At 38.0% G+C, this 16,300-nt stretch overlaps 1 protein-coding gene across 1 annotated transcript in view; it reads right to left on the reverse strand.

Moving 5' to 3' along the window:
- Nucleotides 1-16,300, reverse strand: part of SATB2 (SATB homeobox 2) — a 190,454-nt gene that overhangs the window by 99,448 nt on the left and 74,706 nt on the right. Inside the window, exon 6 of the mRNA XM_079925381.1 lies at nt 2,751-2,853. Coding sequence (XP_079781507.1) covers nt 2,751-2,853 — 103 coding nt within the window. The remainder of the gene's footprint in view (nt 1-2,750; nt 2,854-16,300) is intronic.

A 16,300-nucleotide genomic window follows, 5' to 3' on the forward strand; every position in this document is an offset into this window, starting at 1 on the left:
ATACCTTAACCTTCCCTTTTCTCCTCCTAGTGACACACACACATGCACACACACACTTTTTAACAGCAATGACTAGCTCCATCTCTTTGAATAGCATGTGTACACAGCAGCTGGCCGCCTCTTCAGGTGTGGATCCTTGACCTCCTGATTGAAATCAAGGTCTCAGTCTGCTTTTATGGCACTTAAAGATTTAACTGTGCATTTACTATCTTGAAGAAAAAAATAGAGCTTGAAGAATTGACTTGCTAAGAAAGAAAGGAGAAAAGTAGAAGACATAAGTGTTAATGTGTGTGTGAACAGATATATACACACACAGACCACACACACACACACACACACACACACACGCACACACACACACAGATTCTGTAGTGGCGATTCTGAAAACACTAGAGTGAAGAGTTTCCAGTCTTTTTGAATCTGGAATTATACTCCAGACTATTAAAAGAGAACGCTCTCTTCCTTTCTCTTATAATAGCAAGTAAATTGGATCTAACAAATGACCTTGAAGCTGCGTGATTCTTTTGATTTTTAGGCAAAGAGGATATTGTTCAAGCACTTTAACAATCTGATTTTAAAGGGAAAACTTGGAGACAACACTTACAGAAAAGGAACACTTCCGAACCACACAATCATGTCTTACAATGAGAAGGAGTTATTCATCTTATCCTGTACAGGAGTTAATATTAATAACGTTGTAAAGCAAGTACCCAAGCCAGAAACTAGAGGGTCCTAAGAATTTTAGAATATATTGAAAAGGAATGGATCTTAATTCAATTTTTAGTGAACTTAATTTCTCCTGGGTAGTTCAACAACTTGACTTTCCTTATAAATTGTATATTTAGCATAAAATGCTCTCATTCCTTTGTAATCAGAAATGTGCCACCAATACAAATAAAGCTCATTTTCTCAAAAGGTAACCTTGTAAGCAAACTCCCAAATACTCAACAGCCAAGAGGCATTAGTTCCATACTGTCTCCCTAGAGGAAAACTACAGGTAGTAAAAACAAATAAATTAATCCTTTACTTTTACCTGCCTACCATAAATTGTCATTTAACCCTCTCAACAGGGGCAGTGAACCATCAGCAAGTCTCTGAATACCTATAATAAAGCATGATGAATGATGTCATAATCATGCAAAATATGAACTAGAAGAACCCTCAAACATCAACCTGTTCTGTTACCAAGCTATCCCCCAATCCCCTCAGGGGTTGGTAGCATTTGAATTGAATAGCATTTGAAGTGGGGTGAGAACAACAGAATTTTTCCAGCATCGAAAAATTTGCAAAGGCAAAATATCACATATATTTAAAGGGCTGGATGGCCTAAATAGCATGCCATTTATTATATGAGAATGGTGTATTCAGGACCAGATATAATTCTATATATAATATATTGCTGCTAGTAGAATTACTACCATTAATTATTGTTACAATATTATAGCTATTGTTTATTAAGAGATTACTTTGCGCCAGTATTAACATATTTAGTCCTCACAGCTAGCCAGTGACTTACTTTTATTACTTCCAATTTTCAGATAAGGAGATTGAGTCTTGGTGAAGTTAAATAATTTGTTCAGGCTCACACAGCTAGTAAACAGAAGACAAAGATTTGAATACAAGTCCTCCTGACTGCAGAGTCCCTTTGCTTAAACCACTGTTCTGGAATTGTCTCCAAATAAACACAACATCAAAACTCCATTTCTGACCAAAGATTTCCTGATACCACACAGTCATTTCAATTTGATAATTGGTACTTAAACTATAAGTGCTGATTTAACCTAGAATGACTGCTTTTTTCATTAATAAATTAATGAAAATGATTTATTGATTGAGCTTTTTAAATAGACATGCCTCTCTGAAGTATACAACTTCAAAATGTTTTTAAAGATCTCAGCCTTCACAAGCATCTCTTGTGAAAACTACACACTTCATATATTATGCTAAGAATTTTACTTTAGTTCTAACACCATCTTAATTTTAAGGGAGCCAATCTGGATCTCCTGATGAAAATATTAAGAATCTTATCTTGCACCCCAATGTTCATAGCAGCACTATTTACAACAGTCAAGACATGGAAGCAACTTAAGTGTCCATCAACGGATGAATAGATAAAGATGTGGTATATACATACAACAGAATATTACTCAGCCACAGAAAAACAATGAAATATTGCCATTTGCAGCAACATGGATGGACCTAGAGATCATCATACTGACTGAAGTCAGACAGAGAAAGACAAATATTATATGATATCACTTATATGTGGAATCTTGAAAAAATAATGCAAGTGAACTTATTTACAAAACAGAAACAGAATCACAGACATAGAAAACAAACCTGTGGTTGCCAAAGGAGAAGGGGCAGATAAATTAGGAGTATGGAATTAACAGATAAATACCACTATATATAAAATAGATAAATAACAAGGCTTTCCTGTACAGCACAGGGAACTATATTCAATATCTTATAATAACCTAAAATGGAAAAGAATCTGAATAAAATATACATATATATATATATACACACATATATATACATGTATAACTGAATCACTTTGCTATATACCTGAAACTAACACAATATTGTAAACCAACTATACTTCAATTAAAAAAAAGAATCCTACCTTTATAAAAAAGTATATAAAATTTTATTAAAAATTGTATCTAAATTAGCATAAATTCCCAAGAATCAACAACTCCTTGACCTAAGAAACTGAAAATAGGCTTCAAAAATAAAAGTCAGTTTACCTTTAATCTTCTTGTACTTCTTATACCATCTCCCAAACTCCTGGCACTTGGTTGCTGACACGTTGGCATAATATGTGCTATTTACAATGGATGAAATCATACTCTGTAAAGAAAAAAAAAATAGTTATTTTTCCATAAATATGAGTATTCCTTTTCAGGGACAAGAAAGGGCACATTATAGTCCATACCAATCTCCTCTGTCTTTTAAATTTGAAGCAGTCACCCTCCTGCAAACTAAACTATTAAATATGATTAACGAAACTTACTATCCCTTTAACTTGTACAATGACAGTGCATTCTCCATAAAACCAACCCTGGAGCAATGTCAAAGATGGAGGGGGCAGGACACACAGATTGAATGCAAAGGGAAAGAACACGTGTGATTTAGGAACCCGAGCAAAAGGTGAGATCAGATGCTCCTGCATCTGTAATCCAAATAATGCCTCTCAGATGTTTCTGTTCCGCTTCCAACTGCAACAAGCTTACACAGCCAAGAGTCTGAGAACATCCGTGCTACACGCGACAGAACAACATTTAGGGAGATAAGTTAAATTAATATAATTTATAGAAACGTGTCATTAGCACTTGTGTGAAAATCACCAAATGAAAAAATTAACAGTGCTATTTTAGAGCAGGGGAAACTAAACATAACACTTGTTCTGTGTTTCAAGCAAAAATGCATCAAAGCTAAAACTTTGAGTGTTTAAGTACCTGATTCCTTCTTGCTCTTCATATTCCTCTCTCTCCTCAGCTCAACCCTTTAGCTGATTTGTTTGAAATTGCAGTTAACAGGAAAGAGAAAGGGAGCATAACCTAACTTACCACTGAAAAATTAAAAATTATAACTGCACACCTTGAATTCAATTTCATACAGAGATATGTTTTCAGTCAATATGGCATGTTTGGACCAACATTCGTGGCAGATGTTAACTTATACCTGAATGACTGTGACAGTACATGTGTATGTTTTATACATAGATTTTATTTCTGCAAATTCTGTCTAAAAACAAATGGACATAAACGAGTCAAGAGATCCAAATGACCTACGTAAGGCTTTATATCCTGCCTTGAAATCTCATCTTTCTTAAAAGTTTTCCCCAGATACGGAACAGTTGAGGGAAATCTTGGAACTTCTAATGTCATTTCGACAAACTAGTCAAGATAAAAAGGAAAACAATAAATCAAGGCATTGACAAGTTATTTAGGTTCAAATGCCAGTAGACAGTCCTGCATAGACTCCCATTTAAGACAGTTTCCTCTGTAAGCCCACAGACTCCCTCTTTTTTAATCACTATGCAGTACTGATGGGGGAGGGAGGTCCTAATTCAATTCACAGAAACCTCTGGTTCTTTCTATATAGCAGATGGCTATCCTCCCTGCAGTTGCTGATCTCTAAATGACAACTCGGTTCTCTAAGGGGAGATAGTAAAGAGAACTCTTTTAATCTGAGGATCTGAACACAGCCCTAGAACACAAAGAGCCAGTATCACCTGAGTGTATCACAGAACTTGGAGCCTTGCCTGCTGCCTTAGAGGCTCAATGGAATCCTAATCTTCCTGAGGCAGGGTTCTGCTTTTGTATGTTATTAACAGAGGAGTAAAGAAGACTCTTGGCTAGCTGGGCTAGTTCCTTCCCTCTCTGGGCTGAGCTTTTCTCTCTGTCCCAGTTTGTGAGATCCTCGAGGACCGTGTCTGTTTCTTTTTTTTTCTCTCCCTTGTGTCTAACACAGTTCTGATGTGGGATATCTGAGTCACTGAAATATAACAGATGAAAAGGGACAAAGATGAAATTTAAAAATGCCAAACTGAAATGTCAAAATAATGAAAAATTTAACATGAAAGCAGCCTAATAACAGATGCACCAGCTACTCTGGTTTATGTGAATAACTGCAAATGTACTTGTCATCTTTCTACGTTGTTTGTATGAATGTTACCCTCTGGAAAGGCATAAGATACATAGCCATGGCAGAAGCCAGAGCTAAACCTTCCATCACAAAGTGATCTAGAAAGCAGATTAAAATGGGAAGTGTTTTTAGTACTGCCTGGAGCTGCCCCTCAACTCTTCCTGGCCCATAAGACCAGGACACAAATCCATATTACTCTGGTCTCAGATAATCCACATTTCCCCCAGTCCCTGGACTTCCTACTTTGTCTTTGCTCCAGATGCATCTTCATTAACACTCTTGTGTTAGTGGCGAGTGTCAATCTATGTGGCAAGAAAATGAGTATCTGGGCTTCTGCTGGTTTCATCACCAGATGGTCTTACACTAGAGTCGGTTCACACTCATTTAAAAAGGAGTTGGTAACCACTCTTATTCAACATAGTTTTGGAAGTTTTAGCCACAGCAATCAGAAAAGAAAAAGAAATAAAAGGAATCCAAATCGGAAAAGAAGAAGTAAAGCTGTCACTGTTTGCAGATGACATGATACTATACACAGATATACCTAAAGATGCTACCAGAAAACTACTAGAGCTAATCAATGAATTTGGTAAAGTAGCAGGATACAAAATTAATGCACAGAAATCTCTGGCATTCTTATACACGAGTGATGAAAAATCTGAAAGTGAAATTAAGAAAACACTCCCATTTACCATTGCAACAAAAAGAATAAAACCTCTAGGAATAAACCTACCTAAGGATACAAAAGACCAGTATGCAGAAAACTATAAGACACTGATGAAAGAAATTAAAGATGATACAAATAGATGGAGAGATATACCATGTTCTTGGATTGGAAGAATCAACATTGTGAAAATGACTCTACTACCCAAAGCAATCTACAGATTCAATGCAATCTCTATCAAACTACCACTGGCATTTTTCACAGAACTAGAACAAAAAAATTCACAATTTGTATGGAAACACAGAAGACCCCAAATTACCAAAGCAATCTTGAGAAAGAAAAACGGAGCTGGAGGAATCAGGCTCCCTGGCTTCAGACTACACTACAAAGCTACAGTAATCAAGACAATATGGTACTGGCACAAAAACAGAAATATAGATCAACAGAACAGGATAGAAAGCCCAGAGATAAACCCACACACATATGGTCACCTTATCTTTGATAAAGGAGGCAAGAATATACAGTGGAGAAAAGACACCCTCTTCAATAAGAGGTGCTGGGAAAACTGGACAGCTACGTGTAAAAGAATGAAATTAGAACACTCCCTAACACCATACACAAACATAAACTCAAAATGGATTAAGGACCTAAATGTAAGGCCAGACACTATCAAACTCTTAGAGGAAAACATAGGCAGAACACTCTATGACATAAATCACAGCAAGATCCTTTTTGACCCACCTCCTAGAGAAATGGAAATAAAAACAAAAATAAACAAATGGGACCTAATGAAACTTCAAAGCTTTTGCACAGCAAAGGAAACCATAAATAAGACCAAAAGACAACCCTCAGAATGGGAGAAAATATTTGCAAATGAAGCAACTGACAAAGAATTAATCTCCAAAATTTACAAGCAGCTCATGCAGCTCAATAACAAAAAAACAAACAACCCAATCCAAAAATGGGCAGAAGACCTAAATAGACATTTCTCCAAAGAAGATATACAGATTGCCAACAGACACATGAAAGAATTCTCAACATAATTAATCATTAGAGAAATGCAAATCAAAAGTACAATGAGATATCATCTCACACCGGTCAGAATGGCCATCATCAAAAAATCTACAAACAATAAATGCTGGAGAGGGTGTGGAGAAAAGGGGACCCTCTTGCAATGTTGGTGGGAATGTAAATTGATACAGCCATTATGGAGAACAGTATGGAGGTTCCTTAAAAAAGTAAACATAGAACTACCATATGACCCAGCCATCCCACTACTGGGCATATACCCTGAGAAAACCATAATTCAAAAAGAGTCATGTACCAAAATGTTCATTGCAGCTCTATTTACAATAGCCAGGACATGGAAGCAACCTAAGTGTCCATCAACAGATGAATGGATAAAGAAGATGTGGCACATATATACAATGGAATATTACTCAGCCATAAAAAGAAACGAAATTGAGTTATTTGTAGTGAGGTGGATGGACCTAGAGTCTGACATACGGAGTGAAGTAAGTCAGAAAGAGAAAAACAAATACTGTCTGCTAACACATATATATGGAATCTAAGAAAAAAAAAAGAAAAGGTCATGAAGAACCTAGGGGTAAGACAGGAATAAAGACACAGACCTACTAGAGCATGGACTTGAGGATATGGGGAGGGGGAAGGGTAAGCTGTGACAAAGTGAGAGAGTGGCATGGACATATATACACTACCAAACGTAAAATAGATAGCTAGTGGGAAGTAGCCGCATAGCACAGGGAGATCAGCTAGGTGGTTGTGACCACCTAGAGGGGTTGGATAGGGAGGGTGGGAGGGAGGGAGATGCAAGAGGGAAGAGATATGGGGACATATGTATATGTATAACTGATTCACTTTGTTATAAAGCAGAAACTAACACACCATTGTAAAGCAATTATACTCCAATAAAGATGTTAAAAAAATAAAAATAAAAAAATAATGATAAATAAAATGGAGTTGGCATATGTGGTATATATACACCGAGGAATACTACTCAGCCATAAAAAAGAATGAAATCCTGACATTTGCAACAACATGGATGGACCTTGAAGGCATTATGCTAAGTGAAATAAATCAGAGAAACACAAATGCTGTATGATTTCACTCATGTGGTATCTTAAAAAAATAAAATGAAAACAAACTAATAGATACAGAGACCATATTAGTGGTTACCAGAGGGGAGGAGGGTTTTGGGGTAGCTGAAATTGGTGAAGGGGCTCAACTGTATGGTGTTGGATGGTAACTATACTTGTGGTGGTGATCACTTTGTAGTATACACAGATGTCAAACAGTAAATGCTGTACATCTGAAACTTATATAATAAAATAATAATAATAATTTAAAGGTAATTGGAAAATAAAGGAGTTGGCTACCCAAAGACTCAGTCAGGTTTGCTCTCTTCCCCATATTTTCTAAGTGAGTTTCTAACTCTGCTGACAACAGAACAAAAAATAAATAGGTTTAAGCTATGAACTGAGCAAAGGATCTGGGTAGCAAATAAAGACAGTTTCCTATAACATGAGAAACTTTAGTCACCAGAAATGCCTCTTCAAATTTGTGGCACCTTTTATTCATATTAACTCCCTGCAGGTCTTTACAGTTAGTTGACACTTAAAGTAGCTCTACGGATACAAATTTTTATAATTCAACCTGAGAGAGCTTTAAAAACAGAAGAGGTACATCTTGGGGATATTTAAGATGAAAGGTCATGTTATGTCTTACCATTACAGTTTCAATTATGAACATTTTCTAACCCTAAATTAGACTGCTGTATTCTCAAAGCCTGAGTCTGAACCACTAGGCCTCGCTAGAATACTCTGGACGCACACTGCAAGGTCATCTTAATGTTATGTCAATTTACTTTCAAAACATCAAAACTTAATTCATTATAAACAAAATTGAAAGGGACTAACACAGACCCCGCACATGCTGACTTTTACTCTACAAGTAATAGTGTTCTCCAGAGGTCCTGGAGCACAGAGAATCTGTATCTACCACATCGCATCCATTCTACAGCCACGTTTTAAAAATACAGTCATCCCTCCGTATCCGTATCCCTGGATGGTTCCTCATCCAGGGATTCAAACAACTGTGGATTGAAAATATTTGGGAAAAAAAATTCCAGAAAGTTCCAAAAAGCAAAACTTGAATTTTCTACACACACCCCAGCAACTATTATCATAGCATTTAATCTAGAGATGACTTAAAGTATATGGGAGGATGTGCGTAGGTTATATGCAGGTGCTATGTCATTTTATACAAGGGACTTGGGAATCTGAGGATTTTGGTATCCGCATGGAGGTCCTGAAACCAATCTCCTGGGATACCAAGGGATGACTGTACTTTAATATCACTGAAATTGGGATGCATCTTACAATCAGTAGCATCTTAGACCTGATGAGATACAGTTGCTGCAAAATGGGATGAGTAATAATTAAAATCTCTCCCACCCACCACCCTGCCAAAAAATATCTAATTTCCATTCACTGCTTTTTAAAATATGTATATAATTTTGTAGTCTACATTGCTCTTTTATGTTTTCCAATCATTCAAGAGCAACCATACAATTGGCCTTTTAGAATACCTCCATCTTTTTGATAAATGAACATGATATGAGTCACTTTTTCAATCCAGAATACAGCCACCTCCTCAGTATCCATGTTAATATAAAGTAATATGGATTCAAATAACCCAGAAGATATGTGTGCTGTTATTTTTAACACTTAAACAAAGGGACTATGTTTTATTAAATATTAATATTTATATTATAATTAAATAGGCTAATATTAAATGACTAATAATATTAAAATGACTTTGCATTTGGGAAGCACGCTTCACTTCTCATGGTGGTGGGATGTGAGAAAGAAAGGAGGATGATGTGTGCGATGGGCAATCGAGGCAGCCCCTCTCATACTTAGTCACAGCCATAAACAGCACACAGACAGTGACTGTAGACAAAGCTATTTTATGAAAAATAGTACGTATTAAAATAAATAGGAAGGTTTAACATGTCTTCTTAACTACAGAAAAATTTTTGAAAGTTTCAGGCTTCTTTGTAATCAATCATGAAATTCTAAATATGAAGAATGTAGATGGGGGATAAAAATCTAAGTTTCCTCATTTGCAGTCACTCTGACACATCTGCCACTTATATTTAAAAGTTATTTTTTAATAAAATAAGGTTTTGAGGAATCAAAATATATCAGAATTAGTTACTGCAAAGCTTATTAGCTCATTTGAATTTGCTCTAAGCCAACTGCAAGAGAATATTATAGTATTGTTACTAATACTTATTACAGCTAAGTAGAAATTATAGCTAAGAAAAATAAATTTTCTGTTAGCTTCCTGAGACAAATTTTAAACTCACTTGTTTGTTTCTGACTAGCCCAGAGAAGAGATGTCACCTGTGATTATAAGTATGGTTGCATTTTTCAAACCAAGGGCTCAGAAACTCAGAATGAAGAAGCGTCTTGCCCAAAGTCAAATAGCATCAGGAAGCACCACAAAGAGACGCTACCACCAGGCCACACTGTTTCATGGGAAATGTTCATCACCATCTCCATCAGCTAGCACAAGCTCCAAGTGGATTCTGCAACCAATGCTTTAGACAAAGCAAGAAACAAGGTGACAAAAAATAAAACAAGAAGTTTCAGCCCCTTATATGAGTTAAGAAGTGTAGAATCAGAGAAAGCTAAGGAACCTAAAGGCAATTTAAAACTTAATAGAAAAAGCAAAACAATAAACACAGGTTAAGATGATTTGTACAATATACTTGGAAAGACAGAGATCTGAGCATCCCCTTTTCCTCCCCCCAAAAAAAGAAAGATAAAATAATTGTGTATCTCTCACCACTTTTCCTTTGGCTTAGTGAGATTTGTTTGAACAGCAAAATTATACTAAGAGTAGCTAAACTTCAGATGCATAATACACTCACTGTAAAAAAGAACATTTTAAAACCAAAGTGAATAGTTACATGGTCCATAGGTGAGAATGCCTTGTCTGAGCAAGAAGAAGGGGGAGAAGCTGGCATCTCACGGCCCCCCTTCCCACCTGAACACAGAGGACAGAGCATGATGCAGGCAATGAATGATATATGCATTCTTTGCTTGTTTTCAGCCTTGTCATTCTGCTTGGTAATACGTTAAATAACATATTAAACATGAGATCATAATGATACTCCAATTAAGGTTATAGGAAAGGGAAAAAAATAATTTGGAGGAATTACTTTATCATGAGAAATTAATGGTACTTGGCCACTTTCTACTGTCCCTTTCCATCCCCATTTCTGAGTTATACTATCAGAATGGAAAGCTTTTGCCATTCTGGTTGAAAGAAACACTTCCTCTGGGCTGATTCGAGAGCTCCTCCCCTAGGGGACTGACGAATGGTTTGCTTGTCTGACAGGGGCACCCTCGTCTGTGAAAGGGGAATACTGATACCTGCCTCAGAGGCTGTAAGGATTCAGAGTTGGTGTGCATAGAAGGCCTAGCACAGAAGAGGTGGAGCCAGTGGACACCAGCTCTCTCCTCTCCAGGCAATCATTTCAGATGGTCGTCTCAATCACCCACTGGAAATTATTTAGAAGTTGTCACCTGTGAGCCCTCTTTGACGAGAGTTCATGAGGTTGGGCCATGATCTAAAACAACCTTGCATGAAAATAACTGAAATGGACAGCTGGCACCTCGTTCACACGGGACAGGATGCATCCCCACTACATCCGTGAATTTAAGATTAAACGAAATGAACAGTCGGCAACTGGTTAAGACAATACTGGTCCAGGCAGTCGATCAGCCACTTGTCTGTAGATGAGCGCATGATCAATTTGTTCTTTTCTATTGACCCAAGTGGCTGCTTGATTTCACTGCCTCATTATTTTGGCATATTGTACATTTAAGTTGTTCCTTTAATGATCCCCAAATGGGCAAGACTTGCCTAGGATGACAGAAATCATTATCTTACAATCTCTGTCTTTAAAAGACTATATAAACACTACATCACCATCATACTGGAAATCTAGTAACCTTTTCACAGTTCAAAAACTCCCATCAGTCATCTTGCTCCTCAAATATATGGCAATAAAACCTCAACTAGGGGCATGGGACAGAGCTGTTTTAGAAACGTATCTGTATGCTAAGTGAAATGAGCCAGCACAAAAGGACAAATATTCTATGATTCTACTTCTATGAGACATCTAGAATAAGCAAATTCATAGAGACGCAACACAGAATAGAGGTTACCAGGGGCTGTTGGGGGAGAGAAGAATGGGTAATTATTGCTGAATGGTTACAGACCTTTTGTCTGGGGCGATGAAAAGTTTTGGAAATAGATCGGGGTGGGGGCAGGGGGGGTGATGGTCGTACAACATGTAAATGTAATTAATACCACTGAATTGTAAACTTAAAAACTGTAAACTTAAAACTTGTTAAAATGATAAATTTCATGTTATGTATTTTTACCACAAAAAAAATTTTTAAAAGCATGTCTAGTGTCGCAGAGATAAAGTTAGGAGGGGAGGCAGGGGGACGCTGGAAGGTGCGCCTACATTTGCAAATTGCCATTCTATTGGATCATCCTAATAACCTATGAGGTGATCAAGGCTGGCACTGTTAGCTCTTCTTAGTTTAATGGATTGAAACCCTGAGGACCTGGGGTTTTGTCTTTTAACTCTTCCTTCAGTAAAAAAAATTAGTGAGCCACAGAAAGATGTGTTCATAATGTTTTCAAATTGGAACAGTTAGAGATCATTTTAATAAGGGAGACCTGGGTCTAAAGTATAGGAAATTAGGATGCTTGGGACAGACTATAGGCTGGAAGTGGTGACTCAGGGGGACATCAGAGGAAAAGGAAGAGGCTGTCAGCACTTAAACACATTTTGAAAGGTGAAATCAAAAATAAATACACAGACACACAAACACAACCTATACTTTCCAAGCACCTGGCCAGACAGAATACAGCTAAATCATGACTTCCCTCCCTTTAAATATATATGCCTCAGCCTACAATTGTTGCCCTTTTATGGACTTTTCCACTCTTTCCTTCTGTCTTCAAGGCTGCTCTTTTGAAATGTAGACCACTGGGATGTTCAAGAAAATATATACTAGCCACTGAATCATTCTTTTATGCAATTGCCCAACTTAAGTGAGGAAATACCTAATATGGTTTGGCTTGGGGGTAGTAAGGGAGAATTATGTTAAAAGCAGGCATCTTTTACTCATGAACTGAGAATATTTTAGATAGCCCAATAATCTACCATTCTGCTTTAAAGTAAGTAGTATTTGGTGCTCCACTCTCTTCTTCCTATACTGAAAGCTTCATCTCTCTCATCCTTACCACTGTACCCCCAGCCCATTGTAAAGTACCTGACTCCTAACTGGGACCCCACTAAAGCTGGTAAAATACATTTTTAAATTACTGTTTCACTGTCTCAGAACAAAAATTCATTCTTTTTCACACTGCACAGATTGAACAAAAATGTACGCACCTATTCTATGACAACCACCAACAAAATGAGTGAGCTTATCTCCACACCAAAATGCAATCCAGCTATGCAATTTAAGTGAATAATCCGGAACGTTTCAGGGTAACAGCCATAGGATTAATTCAGGTGCCCACATTACATGCCCACGCTGGCTGAGAAGGACTCCCCCAGTGAGATGTTCCGTAATCACACAGCATACCGGAAGCCTCAATCAAATCTCCTCCATATCTAAGCAACAGAACTGAGCCCCCGTTTGATTGAAAATGTACTGGGCATCAACCACCAAAGTACTGTATTCACTGTTTCTCGTTCAAAACATTTTAGAGCTGCCAAGAACACTGGAAATAATAAAACTTTACATTTTACAAAACTTTCTAAAACATTTTAATATTGAATTTATTAAATTAATACATTAGAGAGCAGTGGCTCTCAACCAAGAGTGATTTTCCTCCCATCCAAGGACCCTTGGCAATGTCTGGAGACATTTTGGTTGTCACAGGGCGGGGGGTTTGGGTAGGGGGGATGCTACTGGCGTCTAGTGGATAGAGATCAGGGATGCTGCTAAACATCCCACAATACACAGGACCACAGGACATTCCCCCACCACTAAGAATATCCAGCCCCAAAGCTCAACTGGGCCAAAGTTAGAGTAACAACAACATGGAAGATATACATTGTGCTGAATGCTGAGAACACAGAGATAAGAGATGGCTTCTGCTATCTGGGCAGTTCAGTAAGGGACAAGAACTGGCAGATAACACTGACAACAGGCTGTGATAAGTGCTGTGACAGGGGTGTGTCCAAAAGGCTACTAAAAGCAGAAGAAGCAACTACTTTAATCAGAAGGTCAGGGTTCTTCACCAGCAGTGACTTTCCAGCTGGAATTTGAAAGATTTCCTAAAGCAGAAGAGAGTAGCGCAGGCTAGCCGAGAGAAATCGCATAGCAAAAGCAAGGTAGTGTCACACTGCAGGACTCTGAGGTCACCATCATTGTGTGCAGGGGCCAGCAAAGCCCCAGATTAACATGGCACACCTCCCTTGAGGACTACTCTCATGTGCACAGGGGAGGTTAATAATTTCACAGGTAAAGCGATTTTTATGGCATTTTTAAAAAGAGCAGAAACACAGGTATATGGAGTAAACTGTGTATTACTTTTCATGAATTGTAAAAGTAACATAAGAAGTTGCTTTGTCAGACTTGAAGTGCTGATGGTACTAATTAGGTTGCTCCCACCCTTGGGAATATTTTGGTGAAGTTTGAGCAATGTTTAATGTTTCAGAACAATTAGTTGCATGGTTTGGAGCACAGAGTGGATGTAGGTAGAGGGAGGAAGGCGACTGGTGGGAAATCAGGTTAGTGGCATCTTGACGGTATACATGAGCTATGCTATGCAGTCTGTTCTTCCTACAGGCTGAGCAGGGGGAGTCTCTGGAGGCTTGTAGATGAGGAAATGGCACAATGTTAGCTTTGGAGAAGCAGGTGGCAGGAGAAAGATTATGATGCAGGATGACTGAAAATATTTCACATGAGAGGTGACAAAAGTCTAAACAAGGCAATGGCACAAAGGAGGAAGATTTTAGATACAGCGGTGATAGAATCCATTATATCTAATATGACAGTAACAGCAACTAGCTGCTTGGGCAACTAGGTGGGCAAGCAATGAGAACAGAAAATGGGGGAGAAAAGAGGATTTTTACAGCAGGGGTAAAGATGTTCTCATTTGAATCTCAAGACAACCCTGCAAATTATGTGACATATGTGGATACAATCATGCCCAGTTTACAGACGAGTTTAATGAGGCTCTGAGAGTGGAGGGGCTTGCCCAAGATCACATATTCAACATAAAAGAACTGAGATTCGGGAATTCCCTGGAGGTACACTGGTTAGGACAGCGCTTTCATTGCCGGGGCCCGGGTTCAATCCCACAAGCCACGTGGTATGGCCAAAAAAACAAACAAAAAAATTACTGAGATGAGAGCTCAGGGTGCTCAGCCCCTAATGTGGGTTCTTTCCACTCAGGCTGTCCCTCTAGCCACATTTTATAGTTATAACCAAACCTAATAATCACAATAGATCAATTCTGACCAAATTCCCATAGGCCTCAAAAGCCCTGGATAAAATTCTGAATTGGTGATATTGTTAGGAGCTTGTCCACTTCTAGGCAAAGCCCAATTTGACTTTCAAGTAAATCCAAGAGAAAATTAATTGTGACTAATCGTAAAATTTAGGAGAAATGATTGAAATTTTTTTCCCCTAAATTGTTCTTTATCCAGTCCCTGTATATGATCAGAATAATTCAAAATATTTATTTTTAGAACTTCATAAGCAATCACATTGGAATAAATCAAAATTCTAGCAACAAGCTTTAGCACCTATGGACATACCTACAGGTAGGTATTGAAATGGCCTATGTGAAAGCTGTAAGCACAAAAGTAGGGATGTAACTGATGGTGTCCCCTTCAATCTACCACTCAGGTACATGCCGTCCTGAATTTCTGGAAGCAAAAATATTAATAGCAGGCTTTGTCTCCGAGGATCTAAATTCTAAAACACCCTCCAAGACGCATATAAAAATTATTCCGTTCACACCAATAATATCATGTCTCAGGAATAACAGCTGGTACTATTTATGTAGTATCACTGTATGCGATGTACCAGGCCAAGAATTTATGTGATTTATCTCATTACTCCTCATTATATGACTTAGAACTATTACTCTCCTGGTTTTACATACAAAGAAACAGGCTTATAAAGATGAGGTCACAAAAGCTTGTAAGCCAGGACACGAATCCAGATCTGACTGATTCCACAATGCAAGCTCTTAACCACTAGGCTTCTTGCTTCCCCCAAAGACTATTATCCTGGAACATAGCTCAGGACACATCAAGTTTCTATGGTTCTTGTCATCTTCCCTTGAATTTGACAGACATGTAGTCAGTCTACTGTCTTAAATCAAGTGTAGCAACTCACACCAGAAAATGGATTTCCATTCATAGCTTTAGATAATGTTAACCTGAGTTCATTTCACAGCAGTTCTAAGCCACTCCCCATAGCCACCAAAATATTATCTTATTAGAAAAAGTGGGGCCTTCACCCATGAACACAAATGGAACTGTGAGCCCTTTCTTCTGCTGTTCCTCCCTTTGATCCTCTCAATCTCTTATTTTTGTGGCTTGTTTTAGTTTATGATCAGTTCAGTAAAAACAGAGTATCACTTTTTCTCGTGGTGCATTTTCATGTGGTGAACTCACTCCCAAATCTCTACAAGCGTGTATGATGCAAAGATCATCTCTCTCTGCTAGACCTAGAAAAGGCTCAATAAACAAATAAAAACAAATTAAGACGGGTCTGGCATGGCTGACCCATTTCATTGACCAAGTAACACAGTGATTTGAAGCCTGAGCTTTGGCAAGGGAGGCCTCAGCTGGGGTTGCAACCTGCCACTTAACCAGCTCAGTAAGCTTAGGCAGGTAAAGTGCTTCTC

This window comes from Stenella coeruleoalba (assembly GCF_951394435.1).
Source record: "Stenella coeruleoalba genome assembly, chromosome: 6".
NCBI classification, from domain to species: Eukaryota; Metazoa; Chordata; class Mammalia; order Artiodactyla; family Delphinidae; genus Stenella; species Stenella coeruleoalba.